Source organism: Hydractinia symbiolongicarpus, chromosome 12 (assembly GCF_029227915.1).
Source record: "Hydractinia symbiolongicarpus strain clone_291-10 chromosome 12, HSymV2.1, whole genome shotgun sequence".
Lineage (NCBI taxonomy): Eukaryota > Metazoa > Cnidaria > Hydrozoa > Anthoathecata > Hydractiniidae > Hydractinia > Hydractinia symbiolongicarpus.
The window spans coordinates 8,942,301-8,965,205 of record NC_079886.1 but is presented as its reverse complement, the minus strand read 5'-3'; the positions used below and the strand labels follow the sequence as shown (position 1 = coordinate 8,965,205).

At 34.4% G+C, this 22,905-nt stretch overlaps 2 protein-coding genes across 10 annotated transcripts in view; both read left to right on the top strand.

Annotated features, from left to right (window-relative positions):
- LOC130622763 (uncharacterized) overlaps positions 1 to 8,945 on the top strand; it is a 46,538-nt gene extending 37,593 nt beyond the window's left edge. For 2 of the 7 annotated variants that reach the window (XM_057438267.1, XM_057438269.1), the window contains 4 exons: positions 1,852 to 1,987; positions 4,298 to 4,931; positions 5,879 to 6,567; positions 8,593 to 8,783. In XM_057438267.1, coding sequence (XP_057294250.1) covers positions 4,298 to 4,931; positions 5,879 to 6,567; positions 8,593 to 8,775 — 1,506 coding nt within the window. In that variant the 5' untranslated portion in view covers positions 1,852 to 1,987 and the 3' untranslated portion in view covers positions 8,776 to 8,783. Of the gene's footprint in view, positions 1 to 1,851; positions 1,988 to 2,015; positions 2,565 to 2,959; positions 3,173 to 4,297; positions 4,932 to 5,878; positions 6,568 to 8,592 lie in introns of those variants that run through there. The other 5 variants (XM_057438266.1, XM_057438271.1, XM_057438270.1 and 2 more) reach the window with 4 other exon arrangements.
- A 736-nt stretch (positions 8,946 to 9,681) lies between these two features.
- On the top strand, positions 9,682 to 22,209 carry LOC130622765 (uncharacterized). 3 transcript variants are annotated; one of them, XR_008981099.1, is made up of 5 exons: positions 9,682 to 9,774; positions 12,510 to 13,134; positions 13,358 to 14,043; positions 14,471 to 15,293; positions 21,864 to 22,209. XR_008981099.1 is itself a non-coding variant. In XM_057438272.1 (4 exons), the coding sequence occupies exons 1-4, from the start codon at positions 9,724 to 9,726 to the stop codon at positions 14,651 to 14,653; spliced, it is 1,545 nt and encodes a 514-aa protein (XP_057294255.1). In that variant the 5' UTR covers positions 9,682 to 9,723; the 3' UTR covers positions 14,654 to 15,406. The 3 variants fall into 3 exon arrangements, 2 of the variants coding, with proteins under 2 accessions (XP_057294255.1, XP_057294257.1); XM_057438272.1 differs by lacking the exon at positions 21,864 to 22,209 and having other exon boundaries at positions 14,471 to 15,406; XM_057438274.1 differs by lacking the exons at positions 9,682 to 9,774; positions 21,864 to 22,209 and adding an exon at positions 9,852 to 9,959 and having other exon boundaries at positions 14,471 to 15,406.
- The last annotated feature ends 696 nt before the right edge of the window (positions 22,210 to 22,905 follow it).

The following is a 22,905-nucleotide window of genomic DNA, read 5'->3' as shown; positions in this document are numbered from 1 at the left end:
TGATCCTATACATTTTCTTGATCAGCGTTTCAAGATCTATACGAGGAAGGCAACAGGTATATAAATTTCAAAAAAAATATTTAGGGTTTTGACGGTTCTTTGCTGACGTCAGCAAAATTTTTAATTCCTGATATCTCATTAGGCGTTCGTCGAGAACATATGATTCTGTACGTTATTTTGACCAGTGTTTCAACCTCTACACATTACAGACAAAGAATAAACAAATTTCGCAATGTTTTTTTTATCTGCACTGTACTGCTGACGTCAGCAATACATCTAAAACAACTTTCTTTTTATTGACCTTTTGCCTAAGTGGATTTATCCACGGGCTTTAAACACTAGTCTATATAATAATACGCCAGCTCTGTCTGTCTGTCTGTGACTTTTTCAAAGTGGATAAAATTTCTTTGATAAAGTCTATAAAACATCGTCTATAAATTTTTTTCTGTAAATTACCAAACTTTGACGTTAAAGCAATATTGACGTCAAAGGAAAGTATATTAAGATTAGTGAAGCCATTGCATTGCACTTTTAAATTTAAGGCTAAATAACTTGGAAACGGGTGGAAATAACTGATGTCATCTCCTGCGTAGGTAACTAGGGACCACCTGGGACCAATTTGGGTAAGTTTCCCAAACCTGGGTCCCCGAATCCGTTTCGGAATGGACGGGTTGATAACGTCACCAAAAAACCTTTAAACCCTAATATCTCTGCAACCGTTTGTCAAAAATACGCGATCCTATACATTTTCTTGATCAGCGTTTCAAGATCTATAAGATGAAAGCAGCAGGTACACAAATTTCTAAAAAAATTTTTTTGGGGGTTTGACTGGCCATTGCTGACGTCAGCAAAATTTTAAAACCCTTATCTCTCATTAACCGCTTATCAAAGAGACATGATCATATACATTTTCTTGGTCAGCGTTTAAGCCTCTGCACAGTACAGGCAACGAATGAACTAAATTTCGCGAAAAATCTTTGTAATCGCACTGCTAACGTCAGCAAAAAATGTAAACAACATATTTTTCCATTGTCCTTCTGCCTAAGTGGATTTTTCCACGGGCCTTATCGACTAGTCTATATAATAATACGCTAAGTGTGTCTGTCTGTGTGTCTGTGACAGGCAAAGTGAATGCCTTCATTTTCCTTTGATGTTGCCGAAAAATGCATCTCTAATATGTCAAATTTTCTGACGTTACGGTGCGACGAAAATAACACAACGTTAATATCCTATATTAAATTAATGAAGCCATTACAGTGCACCTAAAACTTTGAGGCCAAATAAGTTGGAAACGATGTGGTGACGTCAATGATTTTTCACCGCGTGGGTAACTAGGGAACAACTATGACCAATTTGGGTTATTTTCCCAAACCTGGGTCCCCGAATCCGTTTCGAAATGGACGGGTTGATGACGTCATCAAAAAACCTTTAAACCCTAATATCTCTGCAACCGTTTGTCAAAAGTACACGATCCTATACATTATCTTGATCACCATTTTAAGATCCATACGATGAAGGCAACATGTATACCACATTCCTTAAAAAGAAATTTTGGTTTTTCACGGGCCATAAATGACGTCAGTAAAATTTCTCTTATATTTCTTTAACCGCTTATCAAAAGCACATGATCATATACATTTTTCTCATCAGCGTTTCAAGTTTTACACATAACAGGCAAAGAATAAGCTGACTTTCGCAATTTTTTTTGATCTGAACTGCTGACGTCAGCTAAACATCCAAAACAACCTGTTTTTCTATTTCCCTTATGTTTAAGTGGATTTCTCCACGGGCCTTATCCACTAGTTATATCCTATTATGTTTAGTATTTATCTCTAACGTGTTAAAATTTAGAATCAGTGTGAACATGACAACCTGGGTGAAAGCTTGCTGAAAGATATATTTTGGATATGTGCAAAGAAATGATCTTCAGTTTATAAACAAATGGCTAAAGGAAATTTGTGGATATAGAAGAAAAGCCGGAAATTTGGTAAGGCGGGAATACACGGAGAAATATTTCTTTAAAAACATTTGAAATTTTTCTTAAGTCAATAAGGCTTGTTTTTAACGAACAAGTTGAATCTAAAAGATTATTACTTTTTCATAACGGCGTGAATTAAAAATATATTTCTTATTATGATGTTAATGTATTTATTTTCTGCTCATCTCATTATGTACAGTCCTTTGAGAGTTAGGCGATTTTATTGCTAACTCTTTGCTTGTTTGTTTGTTTGTTTGTTTGTTTGTTTGTTTGTTTGTTTGTTTGTTTGTTTGTTTGTTTTACTGTTATAAATATACGCCCTGTTTATGCATACTTTAAATTCTTGTTACTAATATATATTTAAAATGCAAAAAAGTATCAAACTGAAAAGAATAAAAATCTCAAAAACTGATGGGAAACGCAGAAATAGCCAAAACGTGCGAAAAAGTAACGACCAAAAGAAAAAGTGGCAGGAAAGAAGTAGTTGCCATCGAAAAGAAATTAAAAACTAGTTTACACATAGCTACACACAATCACACAAATAAATCAAAATAACCAAAAACTAAAAATTCGGCGAACTATCGCGGTAAGTGTAACTCAGAACAAGTCGCCATGTACAATCTGGTGTATTACGAGGAACCTTAAAGTATAAAAAATACTCAAAGAAATTATCTAAACTCAAAATTTAGTGAATTGTTACTAAACTCATGTCCACTCTGCCGGATCTCCTTGGACAAGGAGTTGAAAAGCCTAGCTCCTTGAAAGAAGAAACCCGACCGAGCAAACTCAAGTTTTATTTTAGGAATTTATAAAAGAAAATTTTGATATCTAGTTGATAAATTATGGAAGTTTAAAGTAAAAAAATGATCAAATTTCGAGCAACAATCACCAATGACTTAACAGCATGTTTTTAATCATGTCTGATGTGTTAATACTCGCATCTTTTGTTATCGTTATTGCTCGTCTATCAAAGGATCGTAATTTTTGTGGTTGTGTTGCCATTAGATTCGAAAATGACAAGCAATTATATCGAATAACATATTGTATGAGAGATCGATAAACACGTCTTCGTTCAAGAAATACTTGAGTTTACACGACAACTTTAACTTTGACGAAGACTTTTTGTACATACTATCAAATTGCGGACCAATATTAAGAGAGTGATCGATTACTGTACCAAGATATTTATAAGATGTAAGTCACATTAAAAGCTTCGTGTATTTTAATTGTACATTTTTGTATGTTCTTGTATATAATAATTTTACTGTGGCGAAGAAAATAATTTTAATAATTCAAAAGTCTAATTAAGGTCTATTGTTAAGAACAATAAAGAAATAAGAATAACTACCAGCCTTGTTAAAATATTATCAAACGTGACTTAAGTGTGATGTCATTGCGTCAGTATGACGTGTTACCAAGCTTTTTTACGTCTGCCGACAACGAACTTTGACTAACGTTCACAACTGAACGAAGTTCAACTAAATTGTACGATAGAAGCCATCTTTTATATATATGTTATAAGTTGCAGGGTATTAAAATGCACTACCATATACATGAGCACGAGAGATTCCTTTTGTCCTCCATAAACGTAATATGTTTTTTACGTCTATGTCAAAATTTAAAAGTGCAGTAGCTAGGATGTTTCAGTGTCTAAGAAAGGGTGAAGTAACTCAAAATAAGAAACATATTGTTCGGCACCAGTAATTTTTATGTCCTCTTGAGGCCATTATTTTTTCTGTACAAATGAACTAAACAGTAAGAAGCTGTTAGTAATGTCCTGATGTCGTAATGTGACATAACGAAATAAAATCGCGATTATATATTCTATCTATATTGGGATAGTGGTCTGTGTTAGGTACGTGTGACGTCATTTCCAATCCATGTGACGTCTTCAAACTATAGTTTTACCAGGAATAAATTTGTGTTAATATTTTTTACAACTTCAATAAGTTTGATCACTTAATCGTGGTTAATTTGGGAATATGTCCCTTATGTCACCTTATGCCCACCACCACTCACACTCAGGTTACGCGTGTCAAAATGAAATAAGACAAGGGCAATTTTTCATAACAGTGTAAATTTCAGTGTCATTAAACCTAGCACACTCAATGTTAGTGATCATTTGAAAATGATCGATGTTAAATAAATAGAAAGAAAAACAGTATATTGACGCCGTTGGTATAATATACGACATTGATATTTCGTTCCAATCTGCTCTGTACGTTATTCCTGGTAACCACAAATCTCCTTACAAACACCTTTGTAACACGACGTGGTCATAAACTTACATCATGAATAACCTGTCATTGTTTTCTTTAGATGTCTGTTTCAAATCAAACAACAATATCAACAAAACTTGGATTTTTCAATCTCCGCAACTTAACAGTATCGTTGATAACCCTAGTATTTATCACATTGCTCTACCTAACCAATCAAGGATCAAAATATTACACTAATAACATAGTTTTACCGCTATATCATCCCAAGATGTTAATATTCCATCCTAATATAACCCCCATCATAAATTCCAGCAAAACATACACACTTCCTGTAAACGTACCACCCCAATCTTGCTGGAAACGCTCTTTTCAAGAACTGTTGGAACCATGCAAAGACTCCTTATCTTGGACGAGCCGAATAACAGACATAAATTTGAAAACAAATTTAGCCTTAAGTAAAATAGATACATATTTTGGACCTGCCGGAAAAACAAGTTTTGTTAAAATATCAACTTATGATAACATGAATCGTAAAAAACGCAGGGGAGGAGATTCGTGGTGGGTTACAGTAACAGAAAGTATTTCATTTCATGTTGTCATGTTCGACAATTTGGATGGCTCCTATACAGGTTGGTTTGATTTTGTGCAACCTGGAACTTACGATGTTAGAATTGACCTAAAGTACAGTCTATGTGACGGATATCGAGATCCTCCTGTATGGTGGTTCAAAGTAGGTATGTGAAATTCTTATTTTTCTGATTTTTTTCGCGACGAAACATACAGAGTAGATTTGTAGCAGCACATTTTTCATGAATTAATTGACTTTTTATTTATTTCCTGGTTTTATTTTTCTTTTGTATATCTTTCTTGTCCTGTCAATTTAACTTAAAACTGCAATAACACGGTGAAATTAAACAACACGACTTTTCATCAAAATATTTTATCAGAGTACGATTAGCTTAAGGATATGTATTAAGCCACTTTTAACGATTAAGTAGAACAAGTTATTTAGTTACTTTTTGTTAATAGAGAACACATACATCTAGTGACAATCTACAACCCTGATAATATTTGCAAAATAGAAATATTCAACAAACATTTCCTGGCCAATACTCTGCATCTGCCCGTAGGCTAAAGAGTTTTGCTTCACCAGGGGTGTAGGCTGAGTAACCATTGTCTAAAATGCGCAGGCTGGACTTTCCAGAATGTACGCATTATGGCATAATCTGATCCACGAACCAAAAGGATTGGGGTAGAATTGGTAGGTAGAATTGGGCTGTGCAGAAGTCAAAACTAGCACCCTTTAAGATTTTGTATCTACCTTATTCCACTGTAAGCATCAACAAGTGAAACATTGACATGTTTAGAATGTGTGTTTCTTAGATAAAAACAACGTTTCTAATTGCTTGTGGTTGCAATCTTAGATTTTCCCCCAAAAATATTATGCCCAGGGTTGTATGTTGTTGCTTACTCGTTGCCATGGCCTACAGATTGAGTCAGTTTTCGAGAAAGCTATCACTTGAGGTTGTTTGGAAGTTTGACGTGTGTGGGTTGGAATCTCACTCGGCCCAAAATTGACTAAATATCTAATAATAATGTAAATCACATAAGGTGACCTTTTACGAAATAAATTAATACATGCTTGTATGAAATAGGTAACGTACAAACATTGTTTTCGCAGGCACCGATCATGGGAAATATCAAAAGCCAGGCGTACTAGGTGGACAGAAAGATTTCATGCATCAGAGTAAAAAATTTACCGTCACAATTTCTGGGAACAAAAGTATTGGTGATCCCAATAACATAGACAATGCGTACATAAATGACGATTGTGGGTACTGGATAGGAGGTAATAATTACGTTAGTAAAAAAAGAACTTTTGGACCAATTAAAACTCACAAACGAGATGGTACAATTTGGTTTTATGGTGATTCACTACAAGTGCGTTATGAAAATTACTTTGGAGGGCGTCCATTATGCACTCAGTACTTTCGTTGTTCAGTGACTTACACATGGCTATATCCTAACCCGCATCCTTCAAGGAAGATATACGATAACAAAGATTTCGATAAAAATATACCATTAAATGATATTAAGGCTGTTTTAAACAATCCAGTCATGAAGAAGAATACAAGTGTGTTATTTGTTAATTGGGGACTTCACGTTGTATTGGATTTACCATTCGATGTTTTAAAAGATTTTTTTCAAAGTTTTTTGACCATAGTGAAGGAGTTAAAGCAGGCTTCACCTGATGCATTTCCACAAATCATATGGAAGTCAACAACACCGACATACGAAAGAGAATATTATGATCGTAACAGTGGAGGCAGCAATGCAGAAGCGGATCATATCAGATTTCTTACCAAACAGGTACGTTTACTCTGCACATTCGGAAAGCTTGAACGTCCTTTGGGATTCCATCCTAACGGCCGGCTTCTCCTCCCCTCCGAATTTAACTATGTTACATTATCGCTAGAAATGCGTATCGCGTTACTTTCACTTGCTTGCCTGCCACCACAAGCTGATTAGCGCATAGTAGATGGCACAATATGGGCTGACAACACTATATTTAAAGTGCGCCTGATTGGGGACTCCAAGCTGGAACCTTATGATTACAAACCGAATGCGGTACCACTACACCATCTCCTAACAATATCTCTGATCAAAATAATTTCAAAAAACGAACAAAAAAAATTACATACACACACACAAACACACACAAATCTCCGTTAACCGTCAACGTAAACAAAAAATAACACATTGAACAAAAAGAAAAAAAGCAGCAACATGACAGCGACATTGAAATTTAAAATTTTACTAAATACCACTTTGGTTCTAAATGATGCCTATTTAAACAAATGTTGACTTTTCTAAAAAACTAGTAATGATAGATCAGCCTAAAATTTGAAAATAAAACATAGGGATTACAACTATGGATCCCGAGAAATAAACAAAAATAAAATATTTAGTTTCGCGCGCTAACATAACACAGACATGTGGATTTTTTAAGTGGTAAACAAAAATTATAGTTTATAATTATAGACTATCGTGCAGACCAGCTACAATTTTAAGTGGCTGCATGATAAGTATTTCTAATATCAGGCTGCAGTATACAACCACGTTGAAAACGGCTACACTTCTTTTAACCATTTTTGGTTCAGAATTTATCTTGCGATTTAGGGGATCGTAGTGAAGACAGTTATATAGCTGGTGGTAAACCAAGCTCTCCATGTACTAATGCCTCACGTTAACTGACCCAGCATGAAGAAGTAGGCATTAAGAACAAGTTTATATTTTACTTATTTGCGTTAAAATTGCTTACATAGTCAAATTTATTAACAACTCATCCAACTTAGTTTTGACAAAAGTGTTTATCAAAATTTTCCAAAGCACTCAACAACAGAAGGTTATTTAGAACCATTTGTGATGAAAAAAAGATAGAAAATTGTGTTAAACCAAAACTGTTAATACAAATAACTGGTAGCCTGTTGTATCCATGCTCGTAGTTGTCTAGTTAAGGAGCTGCATTACTTTATGCTTAACCTATGATTTTAAATGGATTGGAATCCTCATTAATAGCAGTATTGATAAGAAATTAAGAGGTTATTTTAGGTGGTAATCTTTACTGATTAAATTTGTACAAGCTTGTGTGAAAAGAATTTATAGTACTGGTGGGTGGCCCATTATACTGCATTGCGTGCGCCTCGCTACTTGCAGTACCATTTTGCGTGAAAGACAGACATACGTATACGGGTATTATATCATAGAATAGTCGTTAACCCGTTGAAAAATCCACGAGATCACCCGTACTTTATTTATCGCATTTCGTGTTTCCGTAACAGAAGGACAAACAGATGCACAAGCAGACAGAGAGCATACAGCTATTATTAAAGAGACTAGTCATTAGCCAGTGAAAAAATCTACGGTTTCGCCTGTCCTTTATATACCGCATTTCGTGTTTCCGTAACACTACATTTTACTTGCGCACAAACAGACATACGGAATACGGCTATTATTAAAGAGACTAAACTAGTCGTTAGCCTGTGAAAAAATCCACCGTTTCGTCCGTCCTGTAAATTTACCCGTCGCAACAAAGCGGAAAAAGATATATAGCATTAAGTATACGTGCAAACTCTAAGAATTTCGTGTTTCCGTAACAGGACGCATCTTTCGCGGACACATAGACAAAATACAGCTATTATTAAAGACATTAGTCGTTAACCCGTGGAAAAATTCACGGGTTATCCCGTCTTTAAATTACACGTTATTTCGTGTGCTCGTTGCACATCACTTTTCTCGCGGACAGACAGACGTGATATGGATAATATTAAAGAGACTTTCTTTCGATTTATGTTATACACAAGTGTTTTCACGATTTTTATGATGTTTATTTAGCGCGTCATGCTATGGAATGCGTATTCAAGAGATGAAGTAGAAAAATCAGGGATTAAGATTGTCAACTTTTTCCACATAGCAGCATCGTACCCACCTGGTCCACTAGATGGTTTACACTTTGCTGGAGAGGTATTCGAGTCAACAGCTGTAGCACTAGAACAATATATACTGTCAACTGTATAGATTTAGGGTTATTGTTTATTTGTATTTATAACTAACTAGATGCATATGTTTATCACTTTTTGTGTTAAAAATGCTTGAGGTATTCGCAGACTGAGAACGCATGCTCTATCTTGATTCTTGGATCGCAAAAGTTTGATTTGTTTGTTATACACCCTACTATTGTATTTTATGTGAATTTAAACGACCAGCCAGTTTCCACAAAGTCATTTTTAGTATGGCGCCTTTATCTTAAACTATTTTATAATTTTTTATTTCCAAAGAAACTATTTATATCTGCTTATTTAAAGCATGAAAACCTAAAATTATTTATTGAGAAAAAAGTGTACGAATTTTTACTGTCCGGCACCAGTTTGTTTTTATGCGCTAGAAACGTGGCGAACAACAAACAAACGAAAACTATTGGACACAAACTATGAACAGCAACGATATTTTGTTGTGACGTACATTTATGTGCCTTTAGTTCCGTAGATTCTTAGTGCAGCTACTGTTTGTAATTTCGGTTTACGAGCGTTTGATATTTCAGTATTCTAATTTATATTAGACTTTTTCTCCTAAAGTCACTGTTATAAACAGTGATTATGATTTTTGTGCACTACGTGCTTTGTTTGTGATATTCCGTGTATTTTGCAGAATGACTTATTATGAAACGCGTGTATTGTGAAAATTTATTATTTATAAGTACTTTATTCATTTACTCAATATTTATACAGGATTGCCAATTCAGATTATATGCAACTTACACATTTACTATTCTGTTATCAATGTAGGTCATGTGAAAAGTAAAATTGTCAAAAATTAAAAATTGATGTTTGAGAAAAAAAAAAAAGACTTTAAATGAAACTGAAATACTGAATAGCTGAGAAACTAAAAAACAACAACTTTTTTTATCGCTTTAAATAGTTCTATACATTATCACAATGAAGGTATTATTTTATATTGGGTACGTTTATGGTTTTTAATGTCGTTGGAAAAAAATCAAGAAATGTTCACTTGCAACAAGTAATTAATAGTTAAAGTTACCAATATACCAAGTTACTCCAATACTGTTTTTTTTTGTTCTTATTTATTTTTAGGAAGATGTGAAAAGAAAGAAAAGTCGTTTAAGCTATAACAATTCCCCAGGACAATTGTCCACCTAGGATAACTCTTCTTGGACAACGATAGTTATATCTTTTATCAGTCAGGTGAACTTTATAAATTTCACTGATCGTTTTATGAACACACTTCGCAATTACGTTCTTAACAAAGTTGAGGAACAAGGAGTATGTTATGTTGGAAAAAGCTTTCTTTCGTTTCAAAACCTTTTTTTCTGTTTTTTTTTCTTATCTTAGCGAAACAAAGATTTTTTAAAAGTTTTTCTTGTGCAAAATGCGTGTAAAACAGTAAACGCCGTCTTTTTCAAGGCCTGACGTATGGACCTGTTTATATTGGTCATTTCGACCAACCATTCAAGTTATGCGCTATTCTACATTGACCATGTCAGCTGTAAAAAGGTTTATTTAAGGTAAAAGGTAAAAGTCCCACAAGTGGAGGAAGCTCCACTTGTGGGACTTTTACTAGACTAGCGGAGATGATGTAGTGGTAGCGCATTCGACTTGTAATCATAAGGTTTCAGGTTTAAGTCACCACTCTTGCGCACTATATATGCAGTGTTGTCAGTCTATTTTAAGTCATCTACTAACCGCTAAAAGTGAACCCTAATCATGCTGAAGTATCTGTGTGTGGGCGAGTAGAGTGCCCTATCCTCATAACATCCTTTATGTCACATGATAATTTAAATGCATTGTTCCCAGCCCATTTGGTGCCATCTCTGACCGGTAACCAGATTGTGTGGCAGGGAAGCAAGTTAGAGCAATGCTATATGTATTTTTGGCGGTAATGTAACATATTCACAGTCGGAGAGGAGGAAGATCCAACCGTTTGGATGCAATTTGATTGATTTGATTTGATTGATGCAATACATTATGCAGGATGCAGCGAGCAGCAAAACAATTTTTCCTTTAAATAAGTCGTTTATTTGGCAAGTTGTGTCTGGAGAGTATCAGTTTTAAACATTCTTTTTCGTCATCAACATTTCTTCTAATAGAGGGACTAATCCTAAACTTCAGGTTTTACAAACTTTCAATTTCTCGATCTGGTCAACTTAATGACACGCGGTCGAAGTAATTACACTTTGATCTTTCTCACTATATTTCATGTCCAAAGTTGCTTAGAATTGGGTAATTATTTAAGTTATTTTCCATTAGTTGCAAGAGAGGCTGGTCCATAAGACTTGGTTGAATTGGATTCGGTTATGGGATAGCTTTAACTTAAGCAGCGTCATTTTCTAACCCGCTTAGCAATTACTATGCTTTCATCTTCTTGGAAAGTAATCGTCGACAAAGCCAAGATCTACGAGTTTGTGAAGTAACTCTTTCTTACACTCGTCTAAAGCTGAGTTCTTCTTCTCACATGCATGGAACACCATCAATCACTATGCTTAAAAAACGTTAGAAAATGTATCACCTTTCGGAATAGCATTTGTGCTTGTACACCCTTCATATTGGTGTGATTATTCTGAATTTTGTACCCTCATAAAGTTTTCTTGATAAGATTGAGGAGTTTAAGTGGAATGATATATGCTTTCAAAATTTAATCATTTTTCTTTTGTGGATGAAATCAAATGATTTCTTAATCTCAATTTATTTTTCTTTGTAAGAGCTTTTTCAATTGTTCTCCTTAATGACGGATCAAGTGCAGTCGTTCAGTCATTGATTTCCGCCGGTGAAGGCGGAATCTTTAATATCGCCTGGGAAGATCCAGGCTAAAGCTTAAATCCTCGTTTTGACATAATTTTTTGTGAGAACGAGGCTAAATTGAGTTTTAAGCCAATAAGAATCCTAACAGTGCAACAAATTGTTTTATTATCCAATGAACATTACTTTATTTTAAAGTTTATAATCGAAAAGTAAAGCTCGTGCAGTGTAGCATAATAAAGATCGCCATATAATGCGCCATCTTTGATGTTATTAACGTCATTTCCCTCTGTACAATTCTGCAAGCACGTAGACTAAAGCTAATTATTCATGAATTTTAATTTAGAGGAATTGTTGAGGCTGAATATTTTTGGTGAAAGATTTATAGCTATGAAATCGTGACAATGTGTCATAAAAGAAAAAAATAAAAATATGTAGTCTGAAAATAAACTTTCCTAACTGATTATGTAAAAAAAATAAAAATGTTGTCACCTTTAAAGTTATTTTCCTAACTGTTTTTCACAGAAAAAGAGAAAATAGATAAATTTTCAACCTTGCCGTTGTTCTTATTTTGTTTTTATTGTTCATCAATTTTCAGGTTTATTATTTTTCTTTTAAAATTGTTCTTATAGAGAAATGAAGTTTATGTAAGTTACGTTAGCTACGATTTACAGTTACAATAATAATCAAAAATTGAATTTTAAAATTTTAGAATATACAATGATTTTGTTCCCCCGGTCCTCTTCAAAGTTCAGTACTTTTTCAGATTATTGCTAATGGCGGAAATCTTTAAGCCACAGGGCTTCTTGTCTTTGTTTTGTTTTCGCTTGACGATCATCTTGTTGATCAGTTCAGTTACAACAGAACATAGTCCCATATCTCCGCATTTTATGACGTTTTTGATAAGATAACCTATCAATGATATAAGAATTAGGATGTACAGCAGTAAATGTTCGAAAAACATGTTCAAGGGTGTTAAAATTTTTACTTTTTCCTTAGGTTGCCTACGCTTCAAGACTAAAATCAGCAATGAGTTTTGGATGTCGCTATCTGCGTACCGTCCCTGTAGCTCTAACTTTGGTATTTCTAGTATTAATCACAATGCTCTATCTAAACAATCAGGGATCTAAATATTACAATACCGATATTATTGTACCGCAATTTCTTTACAAGAAGTTACTTTCCGGTTCAGACAAAAAATCCAACAAGAATTCTAACACGACACACGTACCACCAAAAACCTGCTGGAAACGCTCTTTTGAAGAACTGCTGAAGCCATGCAAAGACTCTTTATCTTGGACGAGCCGAATAACAGACAAAACTTTAAAAACTAATTTAACTTTAAGTAAAATAGATACATATTTTGGACCTGCCGGAAAAACAAGTTTTGTTAAAATATCAACTTATGATAACATGAATCGTAAAAAACACAGAGGAGGAGATTCGTGGTGGGTAACAGTAATAGGAGAAGTTTCATTTCATGTTGACATGTTCGATAATTTGGATGGCTCATACACTGGTTGGTTTGAATTTGTGCAACCTGGAACTTACAATGTTATAATTGACCTAAAGTACAGTTTGTGTGACGGATATCGAGATCCTCCTGTATGGTGGTTCAAAGTAGGTATGTGAGATTCTTATTTTTAATTCCTTTGTTTAAAACGTATTGGCTCTATCTCCTTTTATAGGCTAATCCAATAAATTGTTTGTTTGCTCTTTCGTTAAATATCACGTGGATATATATACAAATAAGTTAGAAAATAGAAAGAAGATCTAATACAGAAAGAACATTAAATGATGTAATTGAACATCGAAGATTGCTAACTCGTTCTCTTTTATTTTCACAGGCACTGATCACGGGAAATATCAAAAACAAGGCGTGCTAGGTGGTCAGAGAGATTTTATGCATCAAAGTAAAAAATTGACCACTACAATTTCTGGAAAAACAATCCTTGATGACACCAGCGACATAGACAATGCGTACATAAATGACGATTGTGGGTACTGGATAGGAAGCAATAATTATGTTACTAGAAAAAGAACTTTTGAACCAATTAAAACTCACAAACGAGATGGTACAATTTGGTTTTATGGTGATTCACTACAAGTGCGGTACGAAGGTTACTTCAGGAAGCGTCCATTATGCACTCAGTACTTTCGTTGTTCAATGACTTACACATGGTTATATCCTAATCCACACCCTCCAAGAAAAATATACAATAACAAAGATTTCAATAAAAATATACCATTAAATGATATTAAGGCTGTTTTAAACAATCCGGTCATGAAGAAAAATACAAGTGTGTTATTTGTTAATTGGGGACTTCACGTTTTAATGATTTTACAATTCGATGTTTTGAAAGATTTTTTTCAAAGCTTTTTGGCCCTAGTGAAGGAGTTAAAATATGCTTCACCTGATACATTTCCACAAATCATATGGAGGTCGACAACGTCGATGTATGAAAGAGAATATTATGATGACAGTGGAGGTAAAAATCATCATTTGGATCATCTAAGATTTCTTACTAATCAGGTACGTTCATACTGTACATGTACATTCATTCAAAAAATGCAATAACAATATTTCTGTTTCATAACAAAGGAAAACATCACTGCTTTGTTAATCTGGATAATTAACACATTGCGTGCAAAAACATGCTTTAAACCAACGCAACCGATCATCTGACGTTGTTTCATGTAGTCGTATATGTTAGGTTGCTTTTAGCTTAACATAAGGCAAGACCATAGGTTTTTGTCTAATTTATAGTTGCTGAACTTGTCAATGTAACTCGCATTAGAACTGTATAGGAACTCTTACAATGGAAGTACCTTGAGGAACGTAAAAGTACTTTTATGTAGACAATGAAAGTAGTACATACTTATATAAAAAAACATTATATAGTATTTTATGTTTTACTTAAATACATTTGCAATTTATGTTTTTTCATGATTTTTTTTAGCGTGTCATGCTATGGAATGCGTATACAAGAGAACAATCGGAAAAATCAGGTATTAAGATTGTCAACTTTTTCAACTTAGCAGCTTCGTACGCACCTGGTCCAGTTGATCGTGTACACTTTCCGGGACAAATATTTGAATCCACAGCTGTTGCATTCGAACAATATATATTATCAACTATATAGATTTGTAATTGTTTGTTAATCGTATCTATATTTATATTTATATTTATATGTATTTATTTTTCACTACAATTAGCATTGTAAACTATCTGAAAGTCTTATATTTATAGTCAAGCTGTTTCATTAAACCATGGGTTAATGAGATTTTTAATCTGGGTTCTTATAGGAACAACGCTACTCATGTGAGAAGTAAACATAAATTTTATTTCTGAAGTTCACAACTTGTCACTGTTACTGTACAAAGAGTTTTTTGCGTTTTTGAAACGGCAATTGCACATTTAGTAGGGAAATTACGAATTTCAATATTTATTTAGTTATATTTCTTCAAAACGAATACAACTTATTTATATTATAGTATACGTTTCGAACTCCTTTGAGTTTCAACTTAAAAAGTTTTACAAGACATCGCGATAAATATACAAATTTTATTACATAAGTGAATTCATTAAAATAAATATGTGACTCGTGGGGAAGATTTACAAATAAAATACAGCACAAAAGTATCATAAATAAAATGGATGATGTGGAGTCGGTATGAAACACGTGTATAAGTTATGACTTAGTTATATTTGTTATAAAACACGCATTTTGAAGAAGGGAGAGGTGGATTTTTACGATATAGAAAGTGGATTTTTACGATATAGTAAGTGGATTTTTACGGTATAGTAAGTGGATTTTTACGGCATAGTTCACGTCAATAAAGGAATTGTATTCTGTATCGCGTCCCAAGATCCAGTAAAATATTTTTGAAATACACTTGAGCCTTTTTTCAATGTTCCTTTAACAAATTATTTAAGTTCCTTAATGCTGATATGTCTACATTTAAGAAGAATTGATCTAAAACGTGCAAGTGCAAATAATTTATAATTTTGATATAACTGTTTTTAAAGGAACTTAAATTTGGTTATTTTCTAAGCATATGCTAAGCATTTTGTAAAGCCTTAGAGCATGTTGTGAAGTTTCTCTTTTTATTCATTATGTCTGAATTAAGCAGTTCTAGTTAATAAGTTCTCGTTTAAAAATTATTCGTCAGCAACACACAGGGATGAGGGCGTAACACAGGCAAACCATGACGCACATGCGCGTGGAGTGTTAACAGCGGTGCGTCTTTTTAAGGCGATACACAGGCTAAAGCCTGTCGTTACCTGATCTGGCTAAAACACCTACCAAGATTTTTTTTCATTTGTTGGGAATAAGTTTACATCAAGTTTTAAAAGTAATCTTGAGTAAGAACATAGTTGTATATCACCTAAGCCACAGTGTGACATTAAACACATGTTACCAAGACTGTACAGCTACTTAGCTTAATACTATTTAACACAAGAAACAGAAAAACGTCTGAGAACTTTGTAGTAGTTTGTTCATGGTTGCTTTATTAACACAGCAATTAGTCTACTTCACTTTTTTTTAGTTAATTCCTGAAGTTTCATATTTTAGCAGTGCTAGACATCTATTTTGAATGTTAATAATTACCTGCACGCAAAAGTCTTAGAAAAACAGGGTGCATTAGCTAGTTAATGTAGAGATGCAAATCCGTAGGTACAGAAAACTTGCAATTTTCTGCAGTCAATTTAACTCATTGGTACTTAATTTCGCGAAGTCTTATATCCATGGATTTAATACTTTTACGTAGTTACCAGACTACGTCCTAACCAATGACAGAAATGAGTTTATTGATCACACTGGGCTGAGCCTTTAATTGTTATGAAACCTTTCTTATTAAAGAATTATTATTATATAATTATTATATACTAGTTATTTAAACCCGTGCAATAATCCACTAATTGTCTTTTTAAAATTTATTAAAAATAGAAAAGTGTCGAGCGACTTTTTTTCTATAGCGGGGTAACGACAGGCTGTAGCCTGTATTTTTATTTCAGTCAAAATTGCCAAAAACTTAATTTTTAAAAAGCAGTACACCCGAATTGCTGCATCATTGTTAGCGCTTCACTTGATTCGCAACATACCGTGTACGAAAACGCTCCACCTGAATGTGCGACACGGTATACCTGCAGTTAACCGCTCAACCTACAGCTTAACGTCAGAAAGTTTCATCGCTTTAGGCGCTCCACTGGACTACTCCACTATGACATACCGCATACCTGTACTAAATTTCTCCAACTGGTTTGTAAAACATATGGTTCACCTGCACTTAAGTGATCAACCTGGCTTTAACGCCTGGTCACCCTTTTACTATAGTACCTATTCCGTCTGTCTGTTTGTGTGCAAAACACGAAATACGATATATAAAGGAAGGGCCAACCAGTGAATTTATCCACGGGCTACTGACTAGTGAGATTTAAGTTGTAATTACTGATGTTTAATATTTAAATGCAATATTTTTTTTTATAAGCAAATGTTTGTGCAAGATCATGTGTTTTTCATAAGCATATTCCTATAAATCTTTTTGGCATTAAGCTTTAGAATATTTTGAGCCTGAAAAAGTACTTTTCAAAAGCTTCTTTGAGCCTCATTTTGGAAATTCAATTACGTATAAAAAACATATAATATCAGTGAAGTCAACCTGGGCTGTACATGGGTTTTCGGAGCACGTAACAGAGTATGCCTTACCGTTGATGCTGGCGTAAAAGGACCTGGCGTTTTCTCCATGGTCTTGTCGGACTGACAGGAGGTCAGATCATTTGACAATGACTGCTACAGTGAAAACAGCCAATATTTTAACGGCGTCCATAAGATTTTTCTCCACTCCTCAAGCTTCCGGGTGACTTTTTAGGATATCGTTACCCAAATTTTCATCGCAGCAATAGAATAGGTGGAATAGACGCTGGACAACATCTTGAGGAGTTAAGTCTCTATCATTTTTAAACATGTCCTATCAAGTCAGAAAGGCGTTCCATATTTCAGAAGATCTTTTGCCAATATTAGGTCGTGTTATCTTGAGAGCTCTTTGTTTGGCAGCAGCCGGGGCTAAGCCAGCAGAGTGTACATTATTATGAATCATTAATAGTGCTGCTGTTAAAGGAGGCTACAACGTCCTCAGTGCTGTAGGTACAACCTGCATTGGGTCACTGTATTGCAGGCATGATGACAACACGGACTAGATACTCAACACTATGGCAGTGTAAGATTAGACATAAACAAGACGTCTTGTTTTCAGCAAAATTTATTAGTAATAAAGAATGTCTAATCTGGATGAGAGCAAAAGAATATCTATATTATAATGCCCGTATACGTCTGTCTGTCTGTCTGTCACGCAAAATGGTACCGCAAGTAGTGAGACGCACGCAATGCGGTATAAAAAAACGGGCTAACCCGTGGATTTTTCCACGGGCCACCGACTAGTATATATAAAAAAACCCAAGAAAGTCATATCATTTAATAATGCTACAACAGGTAAACTGAGGTGTATCCTTGTCATCGCATTGTAGGGCTTAAATTTTTTTTTGTCCAAAATTGATGTTTGTATCTGTGTAGTTAGCTATACATGTGCTACGATCTTATGCATTTTAACACAGTGTTGGATACATTTTAATTTTACACACATGCACATGCGAGTCACATGCACATGCGAGTTACATGCACATGCGAGTCACATGCACATGCGAGTCACATGCACATGCGAGTCACATGCACATGCGAGTCACATGCACATGCGAGTCACATGCACATTCGAGAGAGATAAATATTTAACGGCAAATGCGAGCATTACACATTTTTGTTATAAGTGTCTGGAAATAGCTACCTGAAAAATAAGATTGAAATATCCAAATCTACAAAATCAGTTCTTTAAAAGAAAAACACGTCTGTCTATTTTAATAAGTAACAAGAAGCCCTGGGGGCTCTAGGAATTTCCGCTCGCTACCAAAATATTTGATGACAACCTGCTAATTCGTTGTGTTATCGTGCAAAACATTCGAAGAAGTTTGGTGCATGAAGCTCTGAAGATAAAGCACACAAGTGACATTATATCTTACAACAAACGCAAACAAAACGAAACGTGTCATAATAAACTCACATTTTGAAACAAATTGCTAACAAAAAATACAGCATATCATTCATGGTTGAAACGTTTATGGTCTTAAACGGCATTTAGTTGACAAAAAATCAAAATTTTGATGTCACCATCATGCTCAGCATACTTTTTTTATTAACTGTGCCAATTTTTGTCGAAAATAAAGTAAATTTAATTTTTGGACAAATTTTGGCCTAAAATGACATTTAGGTGACAAAAAATCAAACTTTTGATGTCACCATCATGTTCAGTATACTTTATTTGTTAACTGTGCCAAATTTTGTTGAAAATAAAGTAGTTTTAATGTTTGGACCAATTTTGGCCTAAAATGACATTTAGGTGACAAAAATCAAAATTATAATGTCAACATTATGTTCAGCATACTTTTTTTGTTAACTGTACCAAACGTCATTTAGATGACTTCCAAGTACTTAGGGAGCTTGGGTACGAAGTTTAAATCTGTGATGTTGCAATTGACCATTTGGAACAGGGTTAGTTAGTTAGTTAGTTAGTCAGTTAGCAGTTGGAAACCAATACTATCCTCCTCTCAGAGGAACGTGAAATCCCAGGGTCGATTTTTTCTCAAAAAATGCTCCAAAAGAAAAAAACGACGGTTTTAAAGAATTTCCTACGCCTTCGGGCGCGGAAATTTAATAACATTAATAAAATTAAAATTTGAATAAAAATGACGTATATTTTAAATATTGCTTGACCTTTCCATACTAGTATTTATAATACAATGTTCTTTACTCCACGAAAAAAGTTACCAAAACATTTTCAACAAAAGAAATATTCTCGTCTTTGGTTAGAAAAATACAGGCTTTCCTCATGCTCGAAATATTGTGAACAATACCACTTCTTGTTTAGTTATTAAAACTACTACTAATACCTCTTCCTGTTGCCACGTTTTTAAAACACTCAAAGGTATATACTCCAGTCTAGGTAGATAGCTAGCTAGGCTAAAACATTTCAAAGAACGAAGCAACTGGTTTGCAATAGCCCGAGAACTTTATGAATAATAAACGGGGCAAAGCAGGAATTCTAAAAGAAACAATAGTTTTGAGCATATCTTGTTCAAAACATTAAGTAAATGTTATACGAATAGCGTCTAGAGATCACTCACTAGCCCAAACACGTGAACTTGATTTTCAAAGTAGATAGGATCAAGGAAAGCAACAGTCGAGTGTGTAAAATAAATAGATTTAAGTAAGTAAGTAAGTAAGTAACGGGAAGTTTTAACGTCCTTGGGGATTCCATCCTAACGGTTGGCTCTTTCTCCCCTTCGACTGTAACTATGTTACATTACCGCCAGAGATGCGTATAGCATTGCTCTAACTTGCTTGCCTGCCACACAAGCTGGTTAGCGGTCAGTAGATGGCACCAAATGGGCTGACAACACTGCATTTAGGGTGCGCCGGAGTGGGGACTCGAACCTGAAACCTTATAATTACAAGTCGAATGCGCTACCACTACACCATCTCCGCACATTTAAGCAACATAGAGCTCCGAAATTTTGTGTGAATTACAACACACAGCGTTGGATTGGCACCCTCAGATGTTAGATTAACGACATTTTGTTTTAATTCTGAAAGTTTCATAATTCTCGTTATTGTTTCTCATGAAATTCTCATCAAGCTAAAATGTTCTACTTTACTAGATACCTTCTTTACAAAAGCTGCATATTGAACTCCTTAAAGAGACTTAGCTTTTCGCACTGATTTGTTACAACTTCAACTAGTACATGTCTCCATGCGCGTCTCAAAAAACACTTGACTTCTCTAACGTATGGTACCGTTTCTTTTAACGGACTTACTATCAATGAGAAAAACTTAATAGTACCTAGTTTATTCGTATCGTGTAGATATTACTTTAATTTTTTAGTAAGAAGAACAATTTTTTGAAAAAATGCTGAAGTCGGCATTTTTGGACGTGTCTGTCTTAAGATTATAAGTTTAACACTTTTGTCACAATTTGCATAATTTTGACTTTTTTTTTTGACTGCAAGAGCACCTGCTGTTACTATTAGACAATGTAAACATATCCTTTGAAATATTCTTTTATATTATAATTACACGGCACAGAGTGCAGTTCATCACTTTTAATTTCCGTCTGTATTTATAACGATGGAATTTTTCTCGTCCAATGGACACGATTTTTTATGCTTTATAAACTACTTATCAGAAATTAACCGACTGGTAGCCCTGGGGTAGAGCGTTCGCTTCCGGTGCAGAAGGTCGTGCCCTCAAAACCCGGCCGAGTCATGCGAGAGACTATAAAAGTGTGAAGCTATCCATCCTGCTTATCATCCAGCACGAGAATAGGATTAATATCTGAGGCGATTGTCTAGTTGAGCGATTGCGGTGTTTGCACAGCTTTCGTAGCTCAAATGGGAGCTTTAAATGCTATAGGACAACCCCCCTTCGCTGGACCTCCTTGATAGCAGTACCAGTAGGAACTGAAGAGGCTATCCTGGGTAAATAACTTCAACCGCAAATTGCACTAAGTAATTATTGCTACAGAGAAATGTTGGAAGATAGGTGGCAACTACAAATTGAAATTATACTTGTGGACGGTTCCAACAAAGAAAAAAATGTATATGTTCACACTTTCTGGGAGATAATAATTTACAAGTGTTATAAAAAATTTACAAAAAGCTGGATGAATACCATACTACCTACATTGTTAAAATTCCAAAAACAGGTACCTTATCGGACAAAACAATGTCGGACTAATTTTTCTTCGGACTAAATTATTCGTCGGACATAATTTTCGTCACCCACAAACATTTTCGTCACTTTTGTCCCAAAAAACGCAAATTTTAGCCTAAAAAAATTTTTTTTTTGGCTTTTTTTTTCGTCGGACTAAATTTTCGTCACTGCAAAAAAAATTCGTCATTTTTGTCCGACGTTTTTTTGTCCGATAAGGTAGTATTAAAACCCCGGCTTCTTAGTATGTTTCTGTGTAAAAGTTAATTTTTCTGTAAGCATGATGGATGTGAAACAATACTCGGTCTATCTCTCTTTCGCTAGCAGACTAGACTAGACTAGACTCCCATTGACTAGACTAGACTCCCATTGACTTATTGTCCAATTCAGTTAATCTGTTTTGTGCTACTCATTCGTTGAGTGAACAATGACCGGGATTGAACCTAGAACCTTTCGATTGTTAGGCGAGCTCTCTACCGACTGAACTAACCGGTAGCTTAACTTAATCTATTACCTTTCACTTTTACATTTTTAGGAGTTGAGAATGCAATCCCACCTTTGAAGCATTACATCGAAACCACATTCCCAGGATCTCTCTTAAAAGACGAGCATCAAAGCTATATCCATTATCAATTAAAAACTGGTCAAAGTTGGGCTCAATCCTTTGGAATTATGGAGAGAGCAAAACAACAATACAATATTGAAGATTATTCGGTCAGCCAAACTACATTGGAACAAGTTTTCTTGAATTTCAATAGAGCTCAACGGGAAGCAGACGACTAAAGAGATATAAACATGAAGTTTATGCATCGTCAGCTATTTTTCAACTTTGTCCGGTAATAAAGCTGTTTATTTATGATATCCATTACGTAATCTTTTTTCTACGAAAACAACCCAAAAATGCCGGGGGTTTGCCACTAATTTTATTGTTAAAAATTCATAATTGGTGGCAAACATCCGGTTTTTCAGGGTGATTCCGTATAAAAGATTACGTAATGGATATCATAAATTAGAAAAGAAGAAAAAAGTGGAAATCGAATTTGAAAAATATCTGCTTGTTTAAATTATTTTAAATATGTTCTAAATATATTCTAAATATATATTCTAAGCCTATTGTTTCGTTGGTGTATAGATTTGACATTATATTATCTAAGTCTATCAAAAATATATTTAATAGAATTTAGATTGTGACGTTATAATTATTAAGGTAATTATATTATTTCAAATGAATAATGATGAGTTTTTTTTATAATCTTACACAGGGACTGATTTTTTTTTTACATAATTTTTGTATCATATTTTAAATGAAATTCTAAGTATTATTCTTCAGTAAGTTAATTTAAATTGCCAGAAGTTTTTTTACTCATATACTCAAAATCCAAATTACAGCCGAGAGGTCGAGCTAAAAATATTTCTAGAGATTTCCATTATAGCGAGGTTACACAAGGAGCTTTTTAGGACCTTAGAAGCGTATGAGCCAGCCTGTACATAGATTTTTGTTTACAAGTTTTGCTTAGATGAATTATGTACAGGTTGACTCAAACGCGTCTAAGATCCTAAATAGCTTCTTGCGTAAC

Bases quoted from the DNA above. Each gene is read 5' to 3' on its own strand.
- LOC130622765 (XM_057438272.1), top strand. From the start codon at position 9,724: ATGGTTTTTAATGTCGTTGGAAAAAAATCAAGAAATGTTCACTTGCAA. The intron at 9,775-12,509 runs GTAATTAATAGT...CTTTTTCCTTAG, and splicing joins GAAATGTTCACTTGCAACAA to GTTGCCTACGCTTCAAGACT. The intron at 14,044-14,470 runs GTACGTTCATAC...GATTTTTTTTAG, and splicing joins TAAGATTTCTTACTAATCAG to CGTGTCATGCTATGGAATGC.